General features: G+C 46.4%; 2 protein-coding genes and 1 long non-coding RNA gene across 8 annotated transcripts; 2 read left to right on the top strand and 1 right to left on the bottom strand.

The window, feature by feature from the left end:
* Nucleotides 1-562: 562 nt before the first annotated feature.
* Nucleotides 563-3048, top strand: Lipt2 (lipoyl(octanoyl) transferase 2). The gene is made up of 2 exons (XM_021168824.3): nt 563-1058; nt 1485-3048. The coding sequence occupies exons 1-2, from the start codon at nt 593-595 to the stop codon at nt 1712-1714; spliced, it is 696 nt and encodes a 231-aa protein (XP_021024483.1). The 5' UTR covers nt 563-592; the 3' UTR covers nt 1715-3048.
* Nucleotides 3049-15367: 12319 nt separating this feature from the next.
* LOC147002928 (uncharacterized) lies at nt 15368-19756 on the bottom strand. The gene is made up of 3 exons (XR_015048091.1): nt 19690-19756; nt 19471-19537; nt 15368-15395 (listed from the first exon to the last, which is right to left on the bottom strand). It is a non-coding gene; the product is annotated as an uncharacterized LOC147002928 (long non-coding RNA).
* Nucleotides 19729-27084, top strand: Kcne3 (potassium voltage-gated channel subfamily E regulatory subunit 3). Of its 6 annotated transcripts, none has more exons than XM_021168179.3 (4): nt 19834-19936; nt 22996-23136; nt 24539-24680; nt 25966-27084. In XM_021168179.3, the coding sequence occupies exon 4, from the start codon at nt 26006-26008 to the stop codon at nt 26315-26317; it is 312 nt and encodes a 103-aa protein (XP_021023838.1). In that variant the 5' UTR covers nt 19834-19936; nt 22996-23136; nt 24539-24680; nt 25966-26005; the 3' UTR covers nt 26318-27084. The 6 variants fall into 6 exon arrangements, 5 of the variants coding, with proteins under 5 accessions (XP_021023838.1, XP_085698673.1, XP_029335689.1 ...); XM_085842547.1 differs by lacking the exon at nt 19834-19936 and adding an exon at nt 20509-20609 and having other exon boundaries at nt 24590-24680; XM_029479829.2 differs by lacking the exon at nt 19834-19936 and adding an exon at nt 20509-20609.
* The last annotated feature ends 417 nt before the right edge of the window (nt 27085-27501 follow it).

The raw sequence follows: 27501 nt of genomic DNA, 5'->3' as shown, positions 1-27501 counted from the left end.
AGTAGCTTGTTTTTGTGACCCATCTATGTAGGATGTCCCATTTGCTTTAATCTAGAATAATTCTAATGGGTCAGGCCAGACTCAGAGCATTCCTGGGGGATAGCTAAGGAAAGAATCTAATGCAACTGTTTCTCTGCTCAAGTACAGCTTCTGCCTAATGCTGTTTCTTTCAAGTCTTATATATCTTGAAGTACCTGCTACATCCCACACCAATCCACAATAAACCTCTTTGCACACCAGTCTCCCTTTCAGTTTTCGAGGAACTCAACATATTACTGAATTCTGTTTATCTTTCCATCACTATAAAACTTTAATATTAGCTTGTCAGCTGTGAACACCTAAGCTTCCAGGGTTGGATCTTCGTTTCTCAAATACTCTACACTGCACGCTCCAAGTTCCTGCAGAACACAGAACATACTAAAGAATGATTATTGGAATGAATGGGTGGTTAAGACCAATCCTGCTGGACTTCGGGTCACACAAGTAGGCGGGAACTGAAGCTCCACTGGGGCTGTAGCTCAGGGGCGTGGCCCAGAGTCCCCGCCCGGAGACCCGCCAGAAGGCGGGGCCCACGCACGCCGCCTCGCGCGCGATGTCGCTGCCTGTGGTCCGGCTCGTTTGGCTTGGGCGGGTGCACTACTCGGAGCTGCTGGCGTTGCAGGAGCATTGGCTACGGCGGCTACAGGCAGACCCTCGCCCTGGGACCCTGTCGGAGACCAAAGCGGGTGTGCTCTTGGTCTGCGAGCCAGCGGGGCCCGTATACACAGGCGGGCTACGCGGTGGCCTGACACCCGAGGAGACTACGCGGCTGAGGGCCTTGGGCGCCGAGGTGCGCGCCACCGGCCGCGGCGGCCTGGCCACTTTCCACGGCCCGGGCCAGCTGCTCTGCCACCCGGTGCTTGACTTGCGGCTCCTAGGCCTGCGCCTGCGCACCCACGTGGCGGCGCTGGAGGCGTGCGCCGTGCGACTGTGCGAACTCCGGGGCCTGCAGGGCGCCCGCGCGCGGCCGCCGCCCTTCACAGGCGTCTGGCTGGGCGAGCGCAAGATCTGCGCGATCGGTGAGCGCGCCGGGGCGGGACCGGGGCGGAGCCGGGGCAGGGCCAACGTCGGGGAGCGCTGGGCAGGACAATAACTCTGGGCATGAGCCACTGACCTCCCTCATGGAGCTGAAACAGAAGAGTCCTCTATTTCAGTATGAATTGCCAGGTTTCTTCCTGTGACTCATAACGGGAGACAGGATGCCAAAATTTAAAACTTCCAATGCAAACGCAATTCTTGTGTCAAACGAATCTCGAAAATAAGGGCAGCTGATGTGTAACCACAGCCCCCACCGCCATTGACTTAGCCCCCAGATCCAGTCAGTGTTCCATCCAGGTTTCAAGGGATTGTGCCCAGGCCTCCTTACCTTTCAGCACCAGAGGGATCCTGAGGCCCCCAAAGAAGGGAAGTATAGCTATGCTAAGACATTTTGGCTTGTCTTGCAGGAGTCCGCTGTGGAAGACACATCACGTCCCACGGCTTGGCTCTGAACTGTTCAACCGACCTCACATGGTTTGAGCACATTGTGCCTTGTGGATTGGTTGGGACTGGAGTCACTTCCTTGAGTGAGGCGCTTCAAAGACTTGTCACTGTGGATGAAGTACTGCCATCTTTCCTTGTGGCATTCAAGGAGACTTTCAAGTGCACATTAATCTCTGAGGACAGCCCCAGCTGAAGGACATTCATTCACCTTAGCCTTGGGATGATGGTTCTGCAATAGAAAGCTTCTAGTCTGACTGAGTCCCTAGAACTACTCTGATTCACTGACTATGACAGGTCCTGAGCAATTGCTCCCTGTATCTCCTCACCTACCTCAGACGACATTATGAAAAAAGTCACAGGCTACCTAAAGCATCCCCATGACCATTAACACCTGTTAATGGAGACACTCCAGTGTTATTATCAACTGCCATTTCCTAATTACTTGCTACTTTTTCAGTGCTAACAGCAATTGTATCAGTTGTATCTAACAGCAGTTTTGACTGTTAGGTTTTTTGAGTTCTGTGGGAACCAAATCTCTGTGAGGCCCAGGGAAGTCTTTGTTCAGTAAAGGAGAAAGCCACTTCAAAAAATAAATAAATAAAATAGTTTTGCCTTTCTGGGTTGAATGCCTCAAGTTTGATAATTTACCTATTTTTGCTTGAGGTCAACAGAGATGGGTTAGAGGCTTCATAAAGACAAGGGTACTCCCTCCATGCATACAAAGGCTAGAGAGGAAAGATTTTCCTAAGTGGGATTCCTAGATCTGTGTGCATGTCAGGTCTGCTAAGAAGCAGAAAATCTGTGATTCAAGACAGCCAAGGAACACATTACCTCAATTCTCATTGATCGGGAATTTGGAAGAAATGGACTTCGGTTGGTTGGAGTCTTACCAGAGCTTCCATTTAAAGGTCAGTTGTCATTGGAAGGCTTAACTATACTGGAGTTCACTTTCCAAGATGGCTCACTCCATTGTGATTGCTTGGTTGCTTCTAGTTGTCGATGAAAAGCCTCAGTTCCTCATCATGCAGACTCATTAAAAAGGCTTTAATGGTTCGAAGACATTCGCCTCAATTCATTTAAAAAGGCTTTTTGAAGCAGTATGACATTAATATTTCATAGTTTTACTGTCTTCAGTGATTCAGTGCATGCTTTATACTTTCAAGAAGCCTCACGTGACTACCCACCCCCTATTTAAGCCTGTGCCTGAAACCATGTCTGCCTTCATTTACTTGATTTTTGACAATGGTCTCAGCCCAGGCTGACCTAGAACATGCTATGTAGCCAAGGATGACCTTGAACTCCCGATCCTGTGTGAGCGCTGGCCTGTGCTATTCTGTGTGTGAGCACCAGCCTGTGCTATTCTGGGTCGTAGAGGATAGCTACCTGGTGGCTGACTGAGTTGACCTTCCCGAGCCACATCTTCACAGTATAAAGCAGTGTGAAGGCTTCTGCCTAGGCAAGAGAGGAGTCACATAGCCTAATGGCAGGGAGCACACTGAGAATAATATTAGCACAGAGCCAGTGCTCAGCACCTGCTCTCATTATGATTGTTACAGTCTGTTCTCCGCTGATTTTTTTTTTTTTTTTTTTTTTTGGTGTGGGGGAGAGGTTGGTTTTTCAAGACAAGGTTTCTCTGTGTAGCTCTAACTGTCCTTGAACTCACTCTGTAGACCAGGCTGGCCTAAAATTGAGAGATCCACCTGCCTCTGTTTCCTTAGTGCTGGCTTAAAGGTGTGTGCCACCGCTGCCCTGCCTCCATTGCTTTTCTTAAGGGAGCTGTCCCCAGGTCCTGTAGCTTTGCCTCATAGCAGTAGGGCCTTTAAGAATAGAACTGTGACTGTCTTGTTTCCTTCATATCTCTGGCAAGCAACTACTGAGCCTGGCACACAGGAGACCAGCCATAAATACTGAGTGGAACTGAACTGTGTAAAGAGCCTCCCATTGTGGGTTGGGAGATGGCTCAGTGGATAAAGCACTTGTGGAAATGTGAGGATCTGAGTTCAAGTCCCAGAACCCACATAAAAACTGGCAGGCACACAGTTAGGCCGGATAGTCTTATGTCAACTTGACACAGTCTAGAGTCATGTGAGAGGAAGGTGCTGGAAATGAGAAAATGCCTCTTTAAGATCAGGCTGCAGGAAAGCCTGTAGGGTGTTTTCGTAATTAGTGATGGTTGGGGTTGTGGGGGGCACATTTTCAGTGATGCCATCTGTGGGCTGGTGGTCCTGGGGTCTGTAAGAAAGCAAGCAGGCTGAGCAAGCCATGGGGAGCAGGCCAGCACTCAGCACCCCTCCATCGCCTCTGCATCAGCTCCTGCCTCTAGGTCCCTGCCCTGTTTGAGTTCCTGCTCTGACTCTCTTCAGTGATGACCTACAATATAAAAGTGTAAGCCAAATAAACTCTTTCTTCACAGCTTCTTGTGGGTCATGGTGTTTCACTGCAGCAGTAGAAACCCTAAGAAGTGCACATCTGTTAAACCCAGAGTTCCTGTGGTAATATGAGATGCAGAGACAGGAGAGACACCATAAACCTGCAGGGTCAACTGGCCTGGCTAATGTAGTGAAGACAACAAAAGATATAAGATGGGGCTAGAGAGATGGCTCAGCAGTTAAGAGCACTGACTGCTCTTCTGAAGGTTCTGAGTTCAAATCCCAGCAACCACATGGTGGCTCACAACCATTTGTAATGAAATCTGACACCCTCTTCTGGTGTGTCTAAAGACAGCTACAGTGTACTTACATATAACAATAAATAAATCTTTGGGCCGGATCGAGCAGAGGTCCTGAGTTCAATTCCCAGCAGCCACATGATGGCTCACAACCATCTGTATAGCTACAGTGTACTCATATACATAAAATAATAAATAAATCTCTAAAAAACAAAGCCAAAAAGATGTAAGATGGACTGTGTTGTCCTCTGATCTCCACACACATACCACAGCACATAAATGTTAACACACACAAATGCACACACTCATGCTTACACACAGACACTCACAGTCTCTCATGCTGCCCACCTGTGCACCAGCTCCAGCTCTTACGTGTCCCTTTAGATACATGTTGGGGTGCAGGAGTCACCCCATAAACCATACAAACATAATGTCAGACAGGGCTGATTTATTGAATATACACCTTCATACTGATTGATCAGTGCCATAGCTCAGAATTCATGAGATGAGGCTGCAGCGATGAACATTTCTCAATGCCAGCCTATAAAGGAAAAACACAAAAACTATAATGAGGTCATACACATTTGCAGGAAGTGCTGCCTGGTGGTCAGCTCTGACTCAAGCCATTTTAGACTTGACAGTTTATATTGACCTTTAATGTGATGGGTCCTATGTAAAGCCTTGTGGAATTCCTTAGGATTAACAGACCTCAGAACATACAGAACATAATAGAGAACAAACTCTGAGTCAAGTTATTTTCCTTTGTCAATGACTGGCAAGCATCCAGCAACAATATGAAATAGCTGGCAGGCATGGAACAAAATGGCTACAGCTATGCTGGGATCGGGTAGACCTCAGCAGAACATGTGTCTCTTTAGGGTACATGCCAACAGCTAAGACCACACCTTTGATGTGGACAGACCTACAGAGCATAAAATGTCTTCCCAGTTCTGGATGTGAGTAGCACACACTGGCACTGGCATTCGTGGGTTACTGCTGGTCTGCAGGTGTGTTCTCTTTGGCTGACAAGATTTGTGCATGTATGTTGGTGTGTAGTCATATTTATTGCCAGCATTGAGAAATGGGCCTTCTGGTTGATAATTGAAAGCTGAGAAGCAGTCACAGCTTAAATTACATTCTCCGAAGCAGTCACAGCTTAAATTACATTCTCCTTAGCTCCAGGACTACCCTCCCTTTCTCAACCAGCCCATGTGTTGACACACCCACTTCCCGACTCCCAGAGGGATTGAGTTTGTGAAGCCTAGTCCAAATAATCCAGTGTTCTGAGATGCAGCAGAGTATGATTCCAGCATCATGGCACTAGCTCTGTGCTGCAGCCATGCAGGGGCCTTTAACAAGGGACCAGGATGCCCATGGATATATAGCAAAACACTCAGCATCACTAGTGATCAATGAAACCCAAAGCAACACTACAGGGAGACACTCCCTCAGTCTGCATAGCCATTGTCAAAAGACAAAGCGTAACAAAGGTTGTGAGAATGTACAGAAAAGCATCCTTAAATGCTGTTAGTGAGAATATAGATTTGAATAGTCATCATACTAGAAATTAAAAAAAAAACACTTCCATCTGATTCAGCAATCTCACTATTAATTATTATATTAGTTACCTTTCTTTTCTTAAAGCAAGGTTAGTACATTTTTGTTAAATATTTATTTATTATTATACATAAGTTCACTGTAGCTGACTTCAGACACATCAGAAGAGGGAGTCAGATCTCATTATGGGTGGTTGTGAGCCACCATGTGGTTGCTGGGATTTGAACTCAGGACCTTTGGAAAAGCAATCAGTGCCCTTACCCTCTGAGCCATCTCACCAGCCTTTAGTTACCTTTCTATTGCTATGATTAAACACCATGACCAAAAGAAACTAACAGAGGAATTTATTGGGGCTCATGTTTCCAGAGGGGATAAGAGTCCATCATGGTAGGAAGCATGACCTAAGCAGTGTGGTATGGCAGCAAAAAGCTGAGAGCTCCCATCTCAGCATAAGCAGGAAACAGAGATCAAGCTGGAATGGCTTCAGGCTTTTAGTCTTAAGCCTGTCCCTAAAGACATACTTCCTGTCTCAAGGTCCACCATCTCAACCTCTCCTAATACTTCACCAACTGGGGACTACATGTTTAAATACTAGAGCCTATGAGTGACTTTTCCTGATTCAAATCATCACATCACTCTATGTGTCCATAATAAATTAGTATGCTATAGAGATATGCTCACTCTCATGATCACATCAGCACTAGTCACAATAGCCAGGAAATGGCAGTGAGTGACCATCGTGAGGATAAAGTGCCCATCAACTGATGAAGTCTATATAATACATCTGCAATGGAATACTGTTCAGCCTTAACAAGGGAGGGGCCCTGTTGTTTGAGTGAATCTGGAGGACATCCTTGAGTGATGTCCTCCAGATTCACTCAAATCAGAATCAGAAAAACAAATACTGTATGGCCTCACTTATATTTGTGTCTTAGTTAGGTCTCCATTGCTGTAATAAGACACCATGACCAAGGCAACTTGTAGAAGGTTTGGGGCATATGGTTCTAGAGCAATTAAGAGTCTGTCACCATTATGGGGGGACGGTTGCAGCGAGCACCAGACATGGCAGCAGGAACAGCTGAGAGCTCACATCTCAGACTGAAAATAGGAAGCAAAGAGAGAAAATCACAGTGACACAAGTCTTTAAGCTCTCAAAATCTGTCCCAAGAACATACTTCCTCCAAGAAGGCCACACCACCTAAGCCTGCTGAACAGCCACCACCTGGGAACAAAGTATCCAAATGCCCGAGACAATAGGAAACCATTCCAGTCACCACAAGCTAAAATCTTAAAGTCAAACTCATAGAGATTGAGACTGAAATAATGGTTACCAAAGACAAGGAAAGATGGCAGACGGGAGGGTGAGGTCAGCCTCCAGGTACAGGAAAAGTAGGTTCTGGGGCTCTGTTACTGTATGAAGTGACTGCAGTTGATGTAGTGTATGTTCCGCTAGGAGAGAGGATTCGGGATGTGTTTACCACAGAGAAATGATGTTTAAGGGAATTAATGTTTATCGTCCTGATCTGACTTATATATACCTCAAAATATCACATTGTACCTCATGAGGAGGTACAATTACTTTAGTCAAATACAAAGCTTATTTTACACACACATATATACATATATGTATGTAATAATGTATGCATGTATGTATATAACATACACCTTTAGTCCCAGCACTAGGGAGGCAGAGGTAGTCAGAGCCCTGTGAGTTCAAGGTCAACCTGGTCTACTTAGTAAGTCCCTGCCTAAATAAATAAATAATAGGTTAATTAATTTTAAAAACTTTTTTAAAAAGAGGACTATGATTTACTTATCCTTGGTCCCTAGCTCCGAGCCTGGTACAGAATCGATTGCAGGAACTGTATGATAGTTATTCATTCTTACTGGTATTTTTTGCTCCCTGCCCTCTGGACGCAGGGCAGGAATGTACTTCCTGACAAGGCAGGTAATTTGTTCTGGTAAATAAACTATGCACAGTGGTGGCATCTCACTTCTCAGCTGAGCACTGGCTGAGTCTAGCTGGTGCTAGACTTCAGTGTTCTTTCCAGTGAACAGGCACCAGGGACAATAAAGAGGATGGCTCCTTCCTGGAGGACTCAGTTAGCAGAGCCCCATCTGATGCTGAGCACAGAGAGGCGCATCTAAAACAGCAGCGTGTCAATTACTACAATGGTGCACACATTTAATCCCAGCACTGGGGAGGCAGAGGCAGGCGGATCTCTGTGAGTCCAAGGCTAGCATGGTCTACAGAGCAAGCTCCAGGCTAAGCATGGCTTTATAGTGGGACTATGTCACAAAACCAAAAGGGAGGTTATTGGGAAAGGTGCTGGAATCCTTTTATTTGGTTGGTTTTGGTTTTGCTTTGTTCTGTTTTGTTTTTTGAGACAGGATTTCTCTGTGTAGTCCTGGCTGTTCTGGAACTCACTCTGTAGACCAGGCTGGCCTCTGCCTCTCAAGTGCTGGGAATAAAGGCATGTGCCACCACTGCCCAGCGTAGGTTCTGGAATCGTAACAGTGCAGCCATGGGGCTCAGGACTAGGACCAGAGCAGGACACAAGGCGTTTGTGAATGAAAATTCCTGGGAAGAGGCTGTGTCTGCAAACTGGCTCAATGTAAGTGATGCGGAGAGTGTTGCAGGTCCAGAACCTAATGATGGTTTGTTGCGAGTTAGGGTTAGCCCCTTAAAAGCCATTCCGTGTTCACCTCTGCCTTAGACCTAACACCCTATTACCTGCAGATAAAGCCAGCCCTAAGATCCTGACAAACAGCTATTAGCCTGACAAAACCCCGTTCTCCACCAACCATAGGATACCAATGGTACCAGATGGCATCTGAAGCCTAGAGCTGAGACTCCATAGCCTGGCTGTAACCTACCTCTCTGGTGTTTCTTGACTTATGGCTTTCTTTGTCCTGTTACCATAAAAACTTCATGCAACTATTTGCCTGCTGCAACATGGAATTCGAGGCGATCTAAATCTGTGTTCCCAGGATATGGTCTCTCATGTTTGGCTCTAGAATGAACCACCCCTGGTCCCCCTGAGGTGGGAGAATTGACACCCTTAGGGAACCCTGCTAACCTGTCCTCTGTATCCATTGCCATTGCTTCAGTCCAACTTTCTTTCTCTATTGCCCCATTCCACGTAGTTGGATTATGTAGTTATTGGGTTGGAGACCATGGGTGTACAGGTAAATGACTGCCAGACTCCAGCAGATGTCACTGGGAGAGAAGACAGTGGATGAGAACCAAGTTTGGAGAGGAAAACGCTAAGTTTTCGAGGGATCAAATTTGAGACAGTCGCCAGGCATGGTAGCACTCGCCTTTAATCCTAGCTCTTGGGAAGCAGAGGCAGAAACAGGCGAATTTCTGAGTTTGAGACCAACCTGGTCCACAGAGTGAGTTCCAGGACAGCCAGGGCTATACAGAGAAACCCTGTCCCAAAAAGCCAAAAACAAACAAAAGAAAACAAAATAAAAATTGAGACAGTCATGGAAGGTGAAAGAGACAGAGAAAGCTGTGGAGAAAGCTCGGAGACAGCTGGATCTGGGTGCATGGATGTGACAAGTGGTGGTTTAAGTCCGTGGTGCCTAGGAGAGAGAGGAGAAGTCTGTTATATATGAGGCACGGGCTGAGGAGGTGTAGGCCAAGGAGATTGACAAGCAGGTCATTTGCCCAGTAGCCTGTCAAGATAGACTATTTTATGGGTGGAAACCATAAAGGTAGAATGGGACAAAGAGATGGCTCAGCAGATAAGAGCACTTTTTGCTCTTGTTAAGAACCTAGGTTCAGCCGGGCGTGGTGGCGCACGCCTTTAGTCCCAGCACTCGGGAGGCAGAGGCAGGCGGATTTCTGAGTTCGAGGCCAGCCTGGTCTACAAAGTGAGTGCCAGGACAGCCAGGGCTACACAGAGAAACCCTGTCTCGAAAAACCAAAAAACCAAAAAAAAAAAAAAGAACCTAGGTTCAGTTCCTAGCACCTTTATGGTGGGTCACAACCATCCTTAATTTCAGTTCAGGGGATCCAACACCTTCATCTGAACTCCTTGGGCACTGCCTGAATGTGCACAGGCATGCATGCAAACAAAACACATAAAGAAAAATAAGTAGCACTCTTAAAAACACCTCTGAGGGGCTAAGTGATTTGAGTGAGATCATACAGTTGGTTGGCAGGGGGCTGGTGTCCAGAAGGAGAGGGGTCTCCAACAGCCAGGGAGGACGTGGAGTAGAATATAAGAGTTTAGCAGAGTGGACCGTGACATCATGTCAGGCCACTGCTGCAGATTCCCAACTCCTTCCTGCCAGGACAGAACTCACCTCCGGTTTCCCGCTTGGGACCTTCCTCCAGGAAGGAAGCTGAGCAAGAGGAAGATATCTAGCACCCTGGCTTCCCCCTGGAGAAAGCCCCCTCTTGTTTGTTCAGAAGCCTTTCCTCATGCGTAAACAGATTATTCAGGGTCTGGTGGGCCAATGCAGAGGGTACGGACGTGACTGGCTGCAGTTCATGGTCCAGGATCTTGTTCCTTTGGTGAGGGTGGCCAGGAAACTAGACAGAACCTGCTCTGGGAGCATGAGCAGGTGTATCTTGCTCCATTCAAAACGGCCTTTTTTTTTTTTTTAAGATTTCTTTATTTATTATATGTAAGTACACTGTAGCTGTCTTCAAACACCCCAGAAGAGAGGCATCAGATCTCATTACGAATGGTTGTGAGGCACCGTATGGTTGCTGGGATTTGAATTCAGGACCTTCGGAAGAGCAATCAATTCTCTTAACTGCTGAGCCATCTCTCCAGTCCCCTCATTTTTTGAGAAGATCTCAATATATAGGCCAGGCTAGTCATAAACTCAGTGCAATTCTCCTGTCCTAGCCCCTCAAGTATTGGGACTGGGAATGTATGCAACCACACGGCATGTAGTTATATTTTTGAGTGATTTAATTTTGTTCTAATAAAAACTTACATTAGCTTTTGGTTTGTCTGCGTTTACAATGCAGCTGTAGATGACCTTGAACTCCTGATCTCCTGCCTTTGCCTCCCAAGTGATTGGATTATGGGAGTCCACCTCCAGGCACGGCCTTCGTTAGCTTTTTTTTTTTTTAAGATTTATTTATTATTATTCATAAGTACACTGTAGCTGAATTCAGACACACCAGAAGAGGGTGTCAGATCTCATTACAGATGGTTGTGAGCCACCATGTGGTTGCTGGGATTTGAACTCAGGACCTTCAGTAGAGCAGTCAGTGCTCTTACCCGCTGAGCCATCTCTCCAGCCCCAAACTTTTTTTTTGTTTTTTGTCTTTCGAGACAGGGTTTCTCTGTATAGCCCTGGCTGTCCTGGAACTCACTCTGTAGACCAGGCTGGCCTCGAACTCAGAACTCCACCTGCCTCTGCCTCCCTAGTGCTGGGACTAAAGGCGTGCGCCACCACGCCCGGCTTTTTCATCAGCTTCTTAGTAATACACATACATATAATAAAAATGTAGTCTCGTTCCAGTCCCTCACCCTTCAGACTCATCCCTCGTCCCTGGAAGCTCACAGGAAATGCTTCCTGTTTGTCTTCCATGTCTTAGAGAGATGTGTGCATGTGTAAATGTATGTGTATGTGTGTGTGTACGTGGAAATGGATGCATATACGTGCTATGGGCACCCTCTCTCACATAGTAGCGCGCCATGTGCTAGTCTGCTGCTTTACCTGTTGCTCCAGATCAGTACATAAAGAACATTTCATTCTTTTAAAGGACCATTTAGTATTCCATTGAATGATTCGCTGTGCCAGTATTTGTTTAGCTAGCTCCTAATGGAGACATTAAGGTCATTAGTAACCTTTTGCTTTACAAAATTCCTTTGTTTAAAAACAAGGCTGTGGGGCCAGGGTATCACACTCAGTTGGTAGAGTGCTTGCCTGGTGTGCATGCAGCTCTGAGTTCGATACTCACCACTGCAGAAAACCAAGTTTGGTTGGGCGTGCTTGTAACCCTGGCCTTTAAGAGGTGGAGGCAGGAGGATCAGATGTTCAAGATCCTCCAGTATCCACCAAGTTCAAGGCTGTTCTGGGCTATGTGAGACCCTGTCTCAAAAGAACAACAAAGAGAAACTAGACCAGTGGTTCTCACCCTTCCTAGTGCTGGGACTCTTTAATACAGTTCCTCATGTTGTGGTGATCCCCAACCATAAAATATTTTTGTTGCTATTTCATAACTAATTTTGCTACTTCTATGAATCATAAGGTAAATATCTAATATGCAGGATATCTGATATGCAACCTCCATGAAAGGGCCATCTTACCCCAAAGGGGTCAAAACCCATAGGTTGAGAATCACCGCACTAGACTAAAGTCATATTGTTTAATATTTCAAATTCCCCTAACTATGAACTTTTCTATATGAGAGCCTGATTCTGGTGGCTGTTTGCTTGTTTGTTTGAGTAGTATTACTATATAGCTCTGTCTGCCTCTGCCTGAATGCTGGGGTTAAAGGTATGAGCCGCTATGCCACTGCCTTCTGCTTTTGTTATATCCTTATTGCCTAGCACATTGGAGGAAGTGGTGACTTAACAGCTTCTGTGATGATCCTTCACAACTGTCCTTTTGCCGATGCACAGCAATCTTTACTCTGCGAAGTGGGCTTCCCAGCCTTGTTCACACACCTCCAGATGCAGAGCACTTCCTCTGTTAGCACTGGGATTGAGTCTAGGGCTTTACACGTGGTAAGTAAGCAGCACTCTACCACGAAGCTCTACCCAGCCCTGCTTCCACCTTTCATTTTGCATTGTTGGTTTTGAGACAGGGCCTCATGTAGCTCAGACTTTGAATTGATCCTCTTGCCTCCACATGCCAGGTGCTGGATTACAAACCAACACATTTATGTCTAGGCTCCCACTCTCTCCTTTTTGTTTGTTTGTTTGGTTTGTTTTTGTTTTTGTTTTTGGCTTCTCACTTAAGTTTCTTGTGCTGGCTTTCAACTCATTTTGTAGCTCAAGCTGGCTTTGAATGTGGATTTTTCTGTCACCAGTATTCTGAGTAAAGAGGATTAAGGCCCAACTTCTTATTGCACAGTCTGATTGTTAGAAAGTTTGTCCTTGGATCTGGAGAGATGGCTCCTCAGCTAAGAGTGTCTACTGCTCTTTCACAGGACCCAGGTTGGTTCCCAGCACCCAAATAGTGGTTCCTAATCACCTATAACTCTAGTTCCAGGGCTTCTGATGGCCTTTTCTGGCTCTAGGGGCTCCTGAGTGTACATGGTGCACATATACTCAAGCAGGCTCACACACATATACATACATTTTTATTACTGTTGTTGTTTTGAGACAGAGTCACATTATGTAGCCTTGGATGCATTGGAGCTTGCTATGTAGACCAGGCTGGACTCTTACCCACAAAATTGGCCTGCCTCTGTCTCCTGATTGCTGGGATTAAAGTTGTAAGCCACCATATCCAGCCAATACATACACTAAAAAAACCAATAAGTCTTTTAAAAAAGATATTTGTTTTCAACATTGTCACAACTGTGCTCTTCTGCAACGTCTTCTCAGAGGCCTTCCCTGAGCACACCCTCATGCCTCCTGGTGGACCTGAGTGCACTGAGTCATAGATCCTTATTTGTGTGTCCAACACCATCCAGACCATGAGCTCTGCTGCCAGATGGTAGGCCTGTACCTACGGCTTCCTTTTCCCCAGCCCAGGCCTTGCACAGAGAAGATGCCCAGAAACAGTCTGCAAAATCAGCAAGTGCATTCTCAGAAGGGTTCACTTCAAGAAAAACACTTCTGGTTCTGTTTTCATGTAAGACCGACTTTAAACCCCTTATCAGGCTTTCATTGGCCAACACGTGCTTAATTTGTATTGCCCGCAATTGAAGATGCTGTGTCTTGCACCATCTGGTATAAAGAGTCTCAGCTTCTCCTGTACTCTGAGGATACAGAGATGGGTCAGTTCCAGCCCTTTGTAGGAGTCACAGCTTTGTAGCAGACACATCTGTAGACAAAATGAGCAGTCAGTTGTTTAGTGGACTGAACGTTGTGTGAACAGAAACTGCCAGAATATAGATAAAGTGATAAATCTAAAAAGGAAGAAGGGGTGAGCAAAGCTTCAAGGTGAAACCGAATGGACTTGGATTCTGCCTCATAAGCTGGAGACAAACACTCTGCTCACACCAGCTCCCATCCAGGGGAATATTCTAAGTCCTGTGTGTTATAATCTCTGCATCAAGAGGCAGGGGCAGGAGCATTGCTACAGTTTGCCTGGTCTACAGAATGAGTTCTAGACCAGTCAGGGTTAAATAGTGAGATTATGGTCAAGCATGGCAGAACTCACCTTTAATATCAACCCTCAATAGCAGAGGAAGGTGGATCTCCGAGTTCAAGACCAATCTGATCGACTTATCGAATTGGGACCTTGCCTCAAAAGAGATAAACAGAAGAGGGAAAAGAAGGAACAGGAAAGAAAAGGAAGCAAAGGGAAGGAAAGAAAGGAAAGGAAATTAGTGAGCCTCTGTCTTAAATAACAAAATGAAGTTGGAGCTAGGTGTCAGGCATAACTATCAGGGCCTCAAATAATGGCATCAGAACTAGGTCTTCCTTCTATGGTTAGCTCTGCTAACCTTGGACGGGTCTCCTCTCTGTCCTGCTAAGGGTACACCATATATAACCTTATGCTAAGCACACACTCCATATTACTGTCCTCTCCTTTTCTAATACATCTCCTCATATACGGCCTACTTGTGATCAGGTTTTGGCCTGAGAGTCTTTTTTAGGGGGACCCAAATTCACGTCTGACACATTTGTCTAGTGGGAAAACCTGAGTCAGGACCAGACTTCTGGGTTTTAGTTGCCTCATGTGGGTTTTACAAATATTGAAAAACTCTAAGGCACTGCCCCTCCTCCCAGAAGTTGAAGATCTGGTAGGAAAAACCATAATAATTCCTCAATAATTATGCTGGCTAGCTTTGCTTCAACTTGACACAAACTAGTGTCAACTGAGAGAAGGGAGCCTCAGCTGAGAAATTTCTCCATAAGATCAGAGTCTGTAGGCAAGCCTATCCCTAGTCTTAATTAGTGATTAGTGAGGGGTGGCCCAGCCCATTGTGGTTGGTGCCATGCCTAGGCTGGTGGTCCTGGGCTCTATAAGAAAGCAAGCTGAGCAAGCCTTGAGGAGCAAGCCAGTAAGCAGCACTCACCCATGGTCTCTGCATCAGCTCTTACCTCCAGCTTCCTGCTTTTTGAGTTCTTGTCCTGACTTCTTTCAATGATGAACAGTGATGTGGACCCAAGCTGAATAAATCTTTCCTTCTCCAAGTTTCTCTGGTCATGGTGTTTCATCACAGCAACGATAACCCTAAGACAATAGATTTTGGGGTGCTTTACCATCCACACCTTCAATTGTTTCTTAGAACCTTATGAGATTTACAAGATGGAGATTCCTGTTTGGTAGGCAATGATCCCAAAGCTTAAAGTAAAATAACCCAGGGCCCAGAGCCAAAGATGTCTTCAGCTGGCCATCCCCTCCACTGTACCTAAGTCTTCACTGCCTGTGTGGCTTCCAGACTAGGAAGAACTAGGCGATTCTGCGCTTCTGTGTTCAGATGGTGCTCCAGTAAAGACAGCCACATTTGTTGCCAGTCTTCTATCTTGATGAGTCTTGAAATGATTTGAAACACCTAATAAAACAAACAGTGTACTTATGATCCTGGGGTTCCAACATCCCCACCCTCATCTTGAAGGATACCCCTTCCTCCTACTCCCAATCCTCTCCCTCCCACCCCACTCTGCCCCACCCCCTGCTATGGCATAGTTCTCATCAGAGGCTTGAGAAGCCAGGGCAGGAATTTTAATTGGGGTGATATTACAAGGAAAGGGAAAATAAATGGGAAAATAGATACATGACCTATCTCATACACAGAATTTTAAATGCCCAGGGTTGAATTATTGACCCTGTTTTGGGGAAGGGGAAATTGCGTCTCAGGAGGTTCTGTATGTAGTTGGCTAGAATCATGGATTGGAAATATTCAGAGGAAAAAGTGTGGGGGCTTATTCTGGTTTGTTTTATTATTTCTTTTTTTTTTTCCTTTTGAAGCAAGATCTCACATACTCCTGCCAGTCTGTCATCAAATTTGCTATAGGTCAGGATGACATTGGACTTCTGGTGCTCCTGCACTAGCTTTTAGTGCTGGGATTAGAGGTAAGTGGTGCTGTGTCCAGCTTATGTGCTGCTGAGGATTCAACCCAGAGACTGGGCATGCTATATAAGCACTCTACCAACTGAGCTACATCTCAGGTTTGTCCCAGCAATACACAAAATGTTTTTGGTCATTTTTTCTCTAAATAACACAGTCTTTACATAACATTTATATTGTATTATGCATTATAGCTTATCTATAGATGATTTAAAGTATGTAGGAGGATGTGCACAGACTAAATACAAATGCTACACTGTTTTCATACAAAAGACTTGAGAATTCTTGATTTGTGGTGTTCAGAGTAATGGGAGCCAGTACTCTACAGACACAAGGGTTGTCTGTAGTCAGAGGCAGGTCCAAGGGTTAATTCAAGTCAAGACTGATGAGGAATGGGTATCAATAACTTGATGCAGTCACCAAATCTCCTCCCATTCATTATTTCCCCTGGCAAAGCACAGGCCTCTCAGCTGTTGATAGACCCTGTCCACACTCCCAGTCCCCAGCCTTCCCTCCCATGTACTAGCCATGCTGGGAAAACTGGGAAAAGCACAAATGTGGCGTCTGCTCTCGGAGCTTACAGTCTAATGGGGAAGGCACCCCAAATGAGCACAGATAAACTGAAAGCTGGATTGAGATCCATGAAGAAAAGAGACCTGGATGGATAATGGTGTCTTTATTGAGAAACAGAGACTTGGGGAGCAGAGGGAGCTAGGGTTCCAGTCTCAGCATGTCACTTGGAGATGAGTGGGATATTAGATCTGGGGACCTGATGCTTGGAGAATTTAGCCTAAAGGTTGAAAAGCTCCCTACTGTCCTGCCAGGCGTTCTTAGGTTCCATCTTGGAGAGCTTTCCTTGAGAACACAATGCCAAGTCCATAACTATTGTTCAATATCATTCAATCAATCACTTATTCATTCAACAAATTCATCATACAGTCTATGCTGTGCTAGAATTGGTTCTGGGAATGGCTTGGTACACTCAAAGACTTCTGTGCCAGGCTTGGAGTTGACAACTAGAGTGGACAAATAAATCACACCCAGAACAGAAAGTGCTGTGTTAAAAGGGAAGTATCGTACAATCACCAAAATGGAAACAGTCATATGTGATACCAGTAATGGGAAAGGGTCTGTACAGAGATGGCCAAGGGAGTAAGCAACCATGGTGTGACTGGTGGGGTGGGTGTGTTAAAGTATCCTGGGACTTAAAACACTTGGGCTTATTGCTACCCTTAGGCCTCATGGGAAAGGGAAAGGGGAATGGGGACTCAGTGGGGAAATGGAGCCTCAGCTGAGGATATAGTTGGAACACTAGCAACAGCCTAGAAAATCAAAGCAAGAGAGCCAGTGAGACAGCTCAGCAGGTAAGGTCCCTCACACCAGATCAAAGTTCACACCGGATCACCCAAGTTCAAAGCCAGAAACCCATGTGACAGAAAGAGCTATTGACAAGCAAAACTGGAGGGGTTTAGGGAGTAAGAGAAGGAATAGAGTGGTTAAGAGAGGACTCAAAAAAAAAAAAAGAAAAGAAAAGAAAAGAAAAGGGAAGGAAAAAAAGAAAAGGGGCTGGCGAGATGGCTCAGTGATTAAGAGCACCGACTGCTCTTCCGAAGGTCCTGAGTTCAAATCCCAGCAACCACATGGTGGCTCACAACCATCTGTAATGAAATCTGATGCCCTCTTCTGGAGTGTCTGAAGACAGCTACAGTGTACTTACATATAATAAATAAATAAATCTTAAAAAAAAAAAAAAGAAAAAGAAAAAGAAAAGAAAAAAGCCAAGCGTGGTGAAGCACGCCTTTAATCCCAGCACTTGGGAGGCAGAGGCAGGCAGATCTCTGAGTTCGAGGCCAGCCTGGTCTACAAAGAAAGCTCCAGGACAGCCAGGGCTACACAGAGAAACCCTGTCTCAAAAAATGAAAATGAAAAAAAACAAAAAAGAGGACTCCACAAGTGGGCATTGAAGCTAAGACTTGAAGGTGAGTCTTACCTATACATACATTTGGTCTATATCTCTAGGTTGAGTCTCTTCCCCTAGCCTAAGTCAGCACATCCCAGCCTTCATCTCCACTCCTCTCCTTCACACTTCCCATCTTAGCTCCTCAGGGACAGACACTCTGCCCCCTTTCTTCTCAAAGGAGCAATGCCTTTACTGCACACATCCCCACTGCCTGGTGCACACATCATTCCGTCCAGCCTCGTTGGAAGCCTGCAAAGCCTAGCTGGGGGACATGAGGGCACCCAGAGCCCAGCTGGGGAACATGAAGCCACTCAGACCATTTTCCAACGTCTCTTGGTCAGCTGCCCTCTTTAAAGGAAATATTAGGCTAATAGTTCATGTTCCCAGTGGGTGCAGAGACTGAAGGGCAGAAGGAGGTAGTCTGAGACGTGAAGATAGATGTCCTAACAACTGGGGCCACTTCCTGCTTTTGAGACAACGAGCTTCCACCTTGTCGTTGGTGAAGCTGGACAGCCTCGTGGCAACGTGAACTTTACAGAGGATTCGCCAGGTGGGGAACTGACTAGAGAGCTGTAAGTCTTTCTCACATAGGTTCTATGCCAAATGACTCTAGAACTCTAAGGGGCTATGAATCAGAGTCTCGGATTCTAAAGCTTTATTGGAACAGGTCGTCTGTGTCCTCAGAGCTCTCCTGACAGGAACAGTTGTTGCTACCCTATGTCAAGAATGCAAAGTTCGTCCCAAACTAGGAAAAGAGGGAGGACCTTGACTCTCTCTCTCTCTCTCTCTCTCTCTCTCTCTCTCTCTCTCTCTCTCTCTCTCTCTAGATAAGGTTTCTCTGTATAGCCTTGCCTGTCCTGGAACTCCCTCTGTAGAACAGGCTGGTCTTGAACTCAGAGATCTGCCTGCCTCTGCCTCCTGAGTGGGTCACCACCACCTGGCAAGGCTAGTTTTTAATTTTTTTCTGATTTAATTGTTTTATTTAATGTCTATGATTATTTTGCCCAGCTGTATGACCTATTACCCCACATGTGTGCCTGCTACCAGTAGAGGTCAGGAGAGCGCATTAGATCCCCTAAAACTGGAGTCACAGATGGTTGTGAGATCCTGGGTGGGTACTGGAAACCTGACAGGGTGCCCTGCAAAGGCAGCAGGTGCTCTTAGCTGCTGAACCATCACTCCACCCCTGTTGAGTTTTGTCATTGTTCTTGTTTGTTGTGTGCCTGGGAGTTTTGTCAGGGGGAGGCAGGGCACATCTTTAATCCCAGTGCTGAGCAGGCAGAGGCAGGCAGAGCTCTGGGAGTTTGAGGCTAGCTGGGTCTACAGAGTGAGTTTCAGAACAACCAGGGCTATACAGAGAAACCCTGTCTCAAAAATCACACAAACAAACAAAGAAAAAAGAAACGAGAAACGAGATTCCCAATCTCCCATTGGTGCTTAAGACTGGCCTTGAGGGTGCCTGGCATTTAAGCCGTGCACAGACATCTACAGAGGCAAAATTCTGAATGCTGATTTCTGGGCCCCACTCCGGGTCTTCTAAATCCAAACCTCCCAGGAGGAGCCCACTGTCCTCGGTGTGCAGACTGGAGCAGCGCATACCGGGGTGATCGAGATGACAGCTCTCAGAGGTGGTGTCCAGCTTAGGGAGGAATGGTTGGATAGAAACCTGTCACACAGAAACAACACAACAATGATGTGTTCTTAGCAATTATGCATTTTTTGTGCATAATTTTTGTGCCCACCATGTGGCAATCTTGTTTTTCCCTAAGCACTTATTAGATAATCATATCCTAAAATTCTGTGATTGAAATTACTCACCTTGGAAATACTGCAGTAGATCTTTGCAAGAGTGTGAAGGAACTCATCTGAGTGTGTTCGTTGTGTGACCTCCGCTAGTGAAGAGAGCTTGGATAAGCGGTTGCTACAGAGTCCCTGAGAGGCAGATCCCTATTTCTGTCATCAACAGGAAAATGACACTTATCAGCCTGTAATATCATCAGAAACAATTTGGATGTGGACCCAATGGCTGGAAAACAAGTGTTCCGGGACAGACACCAGTTAAGAAGTGAGTGGATACAAATTGAGATAGGACGTGTGACACAGACTACTGAGGGGGGAGATGCCTGCTAGAGTACAATGGATTCTGAGACAGAGCTCTGCGCTGACTTGCTTGCTTGAGTGTAGATAAGTAACCAGTTTGGGCGTCTGCAAACTGAAAACAGGTTTGTCTTAGAATCAGATGTTTTCTTTGGCTATTCGGTTTTAGTATTTTGGATTCTGAAAACACTTCTAACCTTACCGTAAGCCTGTGAAGAGCGCGAGCAGGAATGGTGGTACCCATAGAGAGGAAACCAAGGCCCCAGAGAGGAGCTGCCCAGTGCCACACAGCTAAACAGGTACCACGCCCGACTCCACCAAAACCTAGTGCTTGGTCTGGGTTTCTGGAAACCAGCTTTTCGCTAGGCTGGCTGAGACATAGAGACACAAACGAGAAAAATTCTGTCTGGGATCCAGGAAGCAGGTGGTTCCCCACAACCGGGTGAGGCCAAGTTGCTGGGCGGAGGCGCCCCAAGACAGCCAACGCTGAAGCTCAGTGTGCTAAGGCAGGGCGGGGCCAGAGGAGGGACACCCTGGGAAGGAAAAGGGAGCCAAGAGCCAGTAGGCGTGCAGAGCTCTGAGAGCACTGAGCGCCTCTGGGCACGATTGCTGTGCTCACAGGAGACTGATCGCTGAGGCAGGTAAGGCGCCACAGGGTTGGAAAAGCTATCCATAGTCTGGGCAAGACATGCAGGGTTTCGGTGTTTTCCTTCAGAGGGAGGACCCGACGTGGGGTGCTGCTAAAACACAGCGTGGATCTTCCCTAGTGAGAAAAGCAGGTATTCCCAGGAAATACAGGGATTAAAGAGTTTCGCTGCGCACGGAAAGTCGTGTGTGGTCCGAAGGCGCTCTCCCAGGCTTCCCTCCAGGCAGCAAAGGCTCCTCCTCTCCTACCGATAAGAGAACACTTACAGGTCTGCAGCGGGACACTCACGGAAATAACATTCCAGGAGTCAGTCTTGCTCTACCAAAGCTGCGGGCTCTGCAGAACTGCCCTTGCCATTCTACTCCACTGTGACCAGCCCTCGGCGATCAGATCCTCAGAAATCCCGGGACTGTCTGGAGCGTCTTCTGCTGTTGTAGCAGTTCTAGGTTGAAAGTCGGGAGTCTTGGGTTCTAGTTTTCAGGTAGTGTAAACTGTGCAGGTCAACCATGGCTCTGTGCCTTGTGCTTCCTTAGGTCACCTCCTGTAAAATGGGTCTCCTGCTCCATTTGCCCCCATGTAATCCAATTAGGGCAAAGGGGGATGTTTGGGAGGTGTCTCAGCCAGTGTGTTAGAGCCCCGGGAAGCAAAGTCCTAATCTCTGCCTCCTTCTCCTCATTAATTTGCATGGGAGGAAACTGAGGACCCAGGATAATCTTATCACCAGGGACCATATTGAATTAGAACCAGTGTTTCCTCACTCCTAGCCCAGGACTCTTATTTCACGTACAGATATCGAATAAACTCATTCTCTCTGGCTCCAGCCACTCTGTCAATTGCAAATGGAGGGGTGCGATACTGGAGGCATTAAAAACTGCCTTTAAAGTCTGTTGACTCCCGGAAGATGAAAACTGACTAGCAGCTTTCTTCAGTTCAAATTCCTCAGGGCATGTTTTCTATCTGTAACGCAGGGGAGCTTGAAGTACCTTCTAAGAGGGAGGCAGGCAAGACCAAGAACCTCCATCCTATGCTTGGCTACACAGACTGGCCACGTAGGGGCAGGGAAGGCACTTGTAAATGGCAAGGACCTGCAGGATTCATCAGAAAGGGTGGGACACAATGGAGGAGGGCGACCCTTGGTGGCTGTGGGCTGTGAGAGGGCACAGCAGGAGGCAGGCACTTGGGGATGACTGCTCTCAGAGGTGAGCTGAGCCATGGATGGCTATGGGAACAATGTGAGCAGGCTTCCCAGTAACTTTCTCATGCCTGCTCCGCCTATTGTCTCTCCCAGTTCTCACGAGGTGAGCTGGGCACTGGTAATTACCTCCGTCTTACAGATATGGTTCAGAGGAAAAGCATTCAAGGTCACATAGGCAGAACTAGGATCGTGAAAGGTACTCTTGAAAGGCGAGATCACAGGCTGAGACTCGGGCTATCTGTGTGCCGTCCGTGGGTGTGGATGGCCACACCTTTGGTAGGCACACAGGGAAGAGCGTTGCAAAACCATTTACCGTTGTCTGGGGGCCAAGAATGTTTGCCCTTTGGATAAACCGGCTCAGATCAGATGCGGGAAGTGTCTGGGTTCCCAAAGGAGGCTCAGAATTTCCCTCTCTTGCCCCATGCCACCTGCTCAAGGGGCCTCCCCTCTATCTAAGGCAGCTTATCTTGGGGTAACTTGGAGTCTTTCCTACTTTGGTTTTCTATTAAAACGTTGAAAGCTGATTCCATGAAGCTGTTAGGGGACGAGTTGGGGAGGGTACTCTCTTATAGGAGAGAGATTGAGTCACTTGTTCTTTTTGGTGCTCACTATGTAAACAGGCCCGAAGAATAAAGAAATGCATGAGGCCCAGGCCCCTTCCCTGAAACCTCCAAGCATATGTGCAGGGATACACTGGGCCCACATCTACACTCACAAACAGATTCCAAATGGCCCAGTTCTCTAATGAGGCTGTTTTGAAGGCACTCTGGTAACAAACAAGAGGAGAAACTGACTAGTTATTGAGTAGGAGAGGGGGTGTCTCTGGACCAGCTCTAAGCTGGTGGTATAGAGCAGAGTCTTGAAGAATGAGCTTGCCAAGCAGACAGAAAAAGAATTCCTGCTTAAGAAAAGAATATGAGTAAAGGCAAGAGGCGTGGGAGTGCAAGGACTGTCCGATGAGCTCACAGCCTGGCGTTCATTATCATGGTCACAGACACTGGGAAAGCCACAGGGAAACAGAGCCAAGGCAGGGCCACATAGAGAAGAGTTCAACAATTGTTAGTTAGTTAGTTAGTTAGTTAGTTAGTTAGTTAGTTAGTTAGTTAGTTTGTTTGTTTGTTTTCCAGTTTGCTCAGTAGTTGTTAGTCTGCTTTCTAAGCTAGCCCATTGTCTATTTCAATCAAAGGCCTCTCCGACAACAGGGCTCTGCCACTTCCATCCTGGAAACTTGATAATCAATGACTCTCTAGGAGTTGGAAACCCGGGGACTCAAGGAAGAGAAACAAAACACCCAGTGTTTCTGTCTGTGCCCATTTGGAACCGAGAGGTGGGTTATAGGCAACCAGTCTCTTCCTTCTGCAGCTCTCTGCTTCTCCTTACCCCAACAGGATGCCCAGAATCTGCCTTCTTGTCTCCACCCAAACCCAGCACTGAAGGACACATACTATGACCTCTGAGGTCTGAGAGGCCCTGACGGGAAGGTCTGATGGGTCACAGTTTGATTCCACTCATGTGTCCCACCCTGTCCTTCACTTGCCTCTCACCCCAACTTCCCACACTCTGTCTCTTCCCCTGGGCCAGATCACCCTTGCAGATAAGAGGCTAGGAGGAAAAAGGAGCAAGTGGATCCATTTGGTCCTCACCTTACCTAGGCTGGGATGTCAGGTATAAGTCAGTCCCCAGACTCAGAAACATCTGAGCCTGCTGGGAAGACTCTGCCGCCTCTCTGTCTTGGGTTTGAAGTCCTCTAGAAGGCTCCCCAAGGGCTGCTTCCACCAGCCACTCAGTCTCCAAGATCTCACAACGTGGTTCCGTGATTCATAATGTCACAGGATATTTGAGCTGACCATGACCCCTTCATTTTACAGATGTAGATGGAAACTGAGATTAAAAAGTGGGTGGAATCACATGCCCAGAGTCACACAAGTAGCAGTGGGACAAAGACAGCTGCCCGGGCTTCCATTTCCTTTACTATAAGGCTGTAAAATGAGGGCAGTCAGCCTTGGTGAACTCTGAAGTCCTGCCGAGTTCCTGTGCTACACAAACTGCCGCTGCTTTCTGTGGGATTTACAGCCAAACCTTACATAATTCTCTTTAATCTTCATGACAAAGCCATGCTACAGAGAGTTAATTCTAGGACACGTTCATTTTAATTATTTTATTACATTTATTGGAGGGGGGTGTGCATGTGGAGGTCAGAGGGCAGTTTTCAGGCGTTGGCTCTCTCCACTAGGGTGCAGGATCAAAGTCAGGCCATCAAGTTTAGCAGCAAGTATCTTTACTTGCAGAGCCATCTCGACAGCTCGCTGGGACACATCCACATGCTGTCTGTCCAAACAGATTTGATTAGTAATGTGTCATTTATTTCTATGAGACTGCAAACTGCCATTTTACCTTGGGATTCTAAAAGGCTCCTACTGAGGTCCCAGCACCCTCAGGGAGGAGAAGGGTTTTAGGTTGTTCCATTGTCAAAAAGTCACCTGATTAAGATGTTGTGAGCCTGGACTGGGGAGACAGCAATCACATGTCCCTTGGCCACTGCATAGTCCTGTAACTACAACTCTAGGCTAGCTTGAGCCAGCTGTTGCAGGAAGGGGAGAGGAGTATGGGTGGGTCAGAAGCCACAGAAAGATGCTTGCACAACCCTTAGGAACTGGGAGATCCACCCTTGGTTCTGAGGTTTGTGTCTCTGGTTCCTTCCTCTTCCTCCTCTTCTGCCTCCTTCCCAGTTTCTAGCTCTGGGCCTTTCCTGTTAACACCACAACTCTGGCTGCTTCCAGATGCACCTTGCAAGGAACTGAGGGGCTGTGGGACATCCACGAAGAGATCCTCAAGGATGTCTCAGAGCCAGCAGAGTCTCTGAACTGTTTGGTGAGCTCTTCAGATCCATGTTATCCCCCCTGTGTTGTGCCAAGTGAAAACCCTTTCCAAGGAAAACGGACCAGGAGCAGGGAGAGCAGGGAGAGGTTACCTTAATTTTGTGGACGCTTCTAGTTTCCAAAAAGCTGAGTGTATGTATTTGCTTCTCAAAACGAGAAGCAGGAGAATCCTCTTCAGTGCAGTAAAAGAGTGAATTCTTCCTGCAAGCTTGGAAAGCAGGGTGGAGACGGCAACCTTCTCAGGTATAGTTAAAAATGCATAACCCCAAACCTGACCCCAAACTGAGCGCTCAGCTAAGAAGTATCAATGGTGTTCCTGCTTGCCACTGACCAATGTAAAAGAAAACTTAGATTTCTTGCTTTTTATTCTTTTTTGTATGGTTGGTTTTTGGGTTGTTTTGGTTTGTTTTATTTTTAGACAGGGTTTCTCTGTATAGTCCTGGCTGTCCTGTAGACCAGGCTGGCCTCAAACTCAGAAATCTGCCTGCCTCTGCCTCCCAAGTGCCAGGATTAAAGACATGCACCACCCCTGCACGGCACTTCTTACATCTAATACAGGAAGTCTGTGTTCTTTTCCCCTCCTTGAGGGTACAAGTACTGAATGGTAGAGAACCTCAGAGGCTTTTCATGGAATGTAGGCCAGTCTTGGGTGGCAGTAGGGTGCTGCTCTATTATTCTGTTCTCCAAATTTTGCATCAAGTCATTATAAGTATTTATCATCATTAGAACTATGGGGAAGACACCTGATAGATAATAATCATGCTTGGTATGTACAGGTAATAATGATGATTGTTGACAGTTCTACCTAGGCGAAGGAGAGCTTTGGGATCAGCCACTGAATATGGTTGTCTGGACTCCTGAAAATAGACACTATTTACTATTCCCTGAACAAGAACAAGCTATTATTTGTTTGGGGTCTCAGTTTACCTGTGTATAAAATGGAAGGAGTTAAATTAAATAACTCCCAAAGTTCTTGTGGCCCAAAATCTATTGAATTTATATAATCCAAGAAAATAAAGAGAATAACATGGCTTTCAATGGCCAGGAAACAATGGCCAGGAAAGACTATTCCACATGCACTGTGGGATGCTTCCATAGGCAGAGAGGAAATCCCACTTAGCACTTCTCATCACTGAGTCTGAGGCTTCGTGGAGAAGACAGACCAGAAGAATGGAGAAGAGATGATAGTATCAGGGCTCTAGCCTAGGTATGCAAAGTGGGGAAGTTGTTCACAACGTGGGTAAAAAGCCACCCTTTCTGTTTTCTCTCACCATCAGATCACATTCCAGCTCTTCCCATACCTCAATATCTGTTGCTATGGAGACTTCCAACGGGACTGAGACCTGGTACATGAGCCTCCATGCTGTGCTGAAGGCGCTGAACACAACCCTTCACAGTCACTTGCTCTGCCGGCCTGAGCCAGGACCAGGGCCAGACAATCAAACTGAGGATCGTCGGGCTAGCCTTCCTGGTCGTAATGACAACTCCTACATGTATATTCTCTTTGTCATGTTCCTATTTGCTGTCACTGTGGGCAGTCTCATCCTGGGATATACCCGTTCACGCAAAGTGGACAAACGTAGTGACCCCTATCATGTGTACATCAAGAACCGTGTGTCTATGATCTGATGTGAGGTACCCGAGGACAATGGAAGATTACAATGTCTGAGGATTGTCTTCCGGTGCCTCCGGAACTCAACTCAACCATATCAAGCCACAGTGTATCTATATAAGATCAACAGGAAACTGGTAAGAGGGTTAGATCATTATTAGGACCAGAGAAGAGGGGCTGATAGGCCCAGTCTTGTGGATGAGACATTTTTCAAGACACAGATGTGCATTATGAACTCAGAGCCCGTGAACACACACACACACATATATATATAAAGTATGGTCAACCAGCAAGTAGAAGAAGAAGCTGTGACAAAGGGAAATGGGGCAGAAAGATGCTCCAGATATATAATATTTTAATGTATGATCTTCAACATGAGAAACCTTGATAAAACTGAGAATGCTACTTATTTGCATTGATTCATATTTTATTCGTTAAATACTTTTAGCATGTGTGGGTTTTGCCTCATCTGCCAGGAAAACAGAACAAGTCCTGTGACTGGAATCCAGGAACTCTGGTCCTTTCTTCTAGGACTTTTCAGTCCCATGTGGGGTGAGATCCAGACCAGAAGAACATTCAGCCAAGCACAATAACACATGCCTGTAATTGTAGTGCTCAAGAGGCTGAGTGGGGAGGATCATTTGAATTCAGGAGTTCAAGACCAACCTAGGCAAGTCCTATCTTGGTAGGAACTTGGTGGGGGCTGTTGAGAAATATCTTACTTTCACAGATATTACCAAAGACATGTCACTGCGTTAATGTATTACTCTGGCACTTCCTGAATCTTAATGCAGACGGCAAAGCACAGAGTTGTGAACACTACCCTCATTAGTGACATGGTCATAGGAGTCTTGAGCCATGCTACCGTGTCCTTCCCAGTCATGGCTCCAATCCCAGGGATTTCACTACCTTGAGTGTAGCTTCTACTCTGAAGTCTGTGAGAAATGTTTTAATAACAACTTGAAACTTCAAATAAAACGAAACAAAATGAAATGAAACGAAACAAAACAAAACAAAACATTTTAGCCAGGCAGTGGTGGTGCATGCCTTTAATCCCAGCACTTGGGAGGCAGAGGCAGGCAGATTTCTAAGTTTGAGGCCAGCCTGTTCTATAGAGTTAGTTCCAGGACAGCCAGGGCTACACAGAGAAACCCCGTCTCGAAAACAAACAAACAAACAAACAAAAAACAACTTGTAACTT

This window comes from Mus caroli, unplaced genomic scaffold (assembly GCF_978045245.1).
Source record: "Mus caroli unplaced genomic scaffold, Mus_caroli_1 scaffold_8, whole genome shotgun sequence".
In the NCBI taxonomy this organism is placed as follows: domain Eukaryota; kingdom Metazoa; phylum Chordata; class Mammalia; order Rodentia; family Muridae; genus Mus; species Mus caroli.
Note: the sequence above shows the minus strand (reverse complement) of the source record. Positions and strands in the feature narration are given on the sequence as shown.

Coding starts and splice junctions, on each gene's coding strand:
- Lipt2 (XM_021168824.3), top strand. CDS start 593: ATGTCGCTGCCTGTGGTCCGGCTCGTTTGGCTTGGGCGGGTGCACTAC. Junction 1,059..1,484: donor GCGCAAGATCTGCGCGATCG/GTGAGCGCGCCG, acceptor CTTGTCTTGCAG/GAGTCCGCTGTGGAAGACAC.
- Kcne3 (XM_021168179.3), top strand. CDS start 26,006: ATGGAGACTTCCAACGGGACTGAGACCTGGTACATGAGCCTCCATGCT.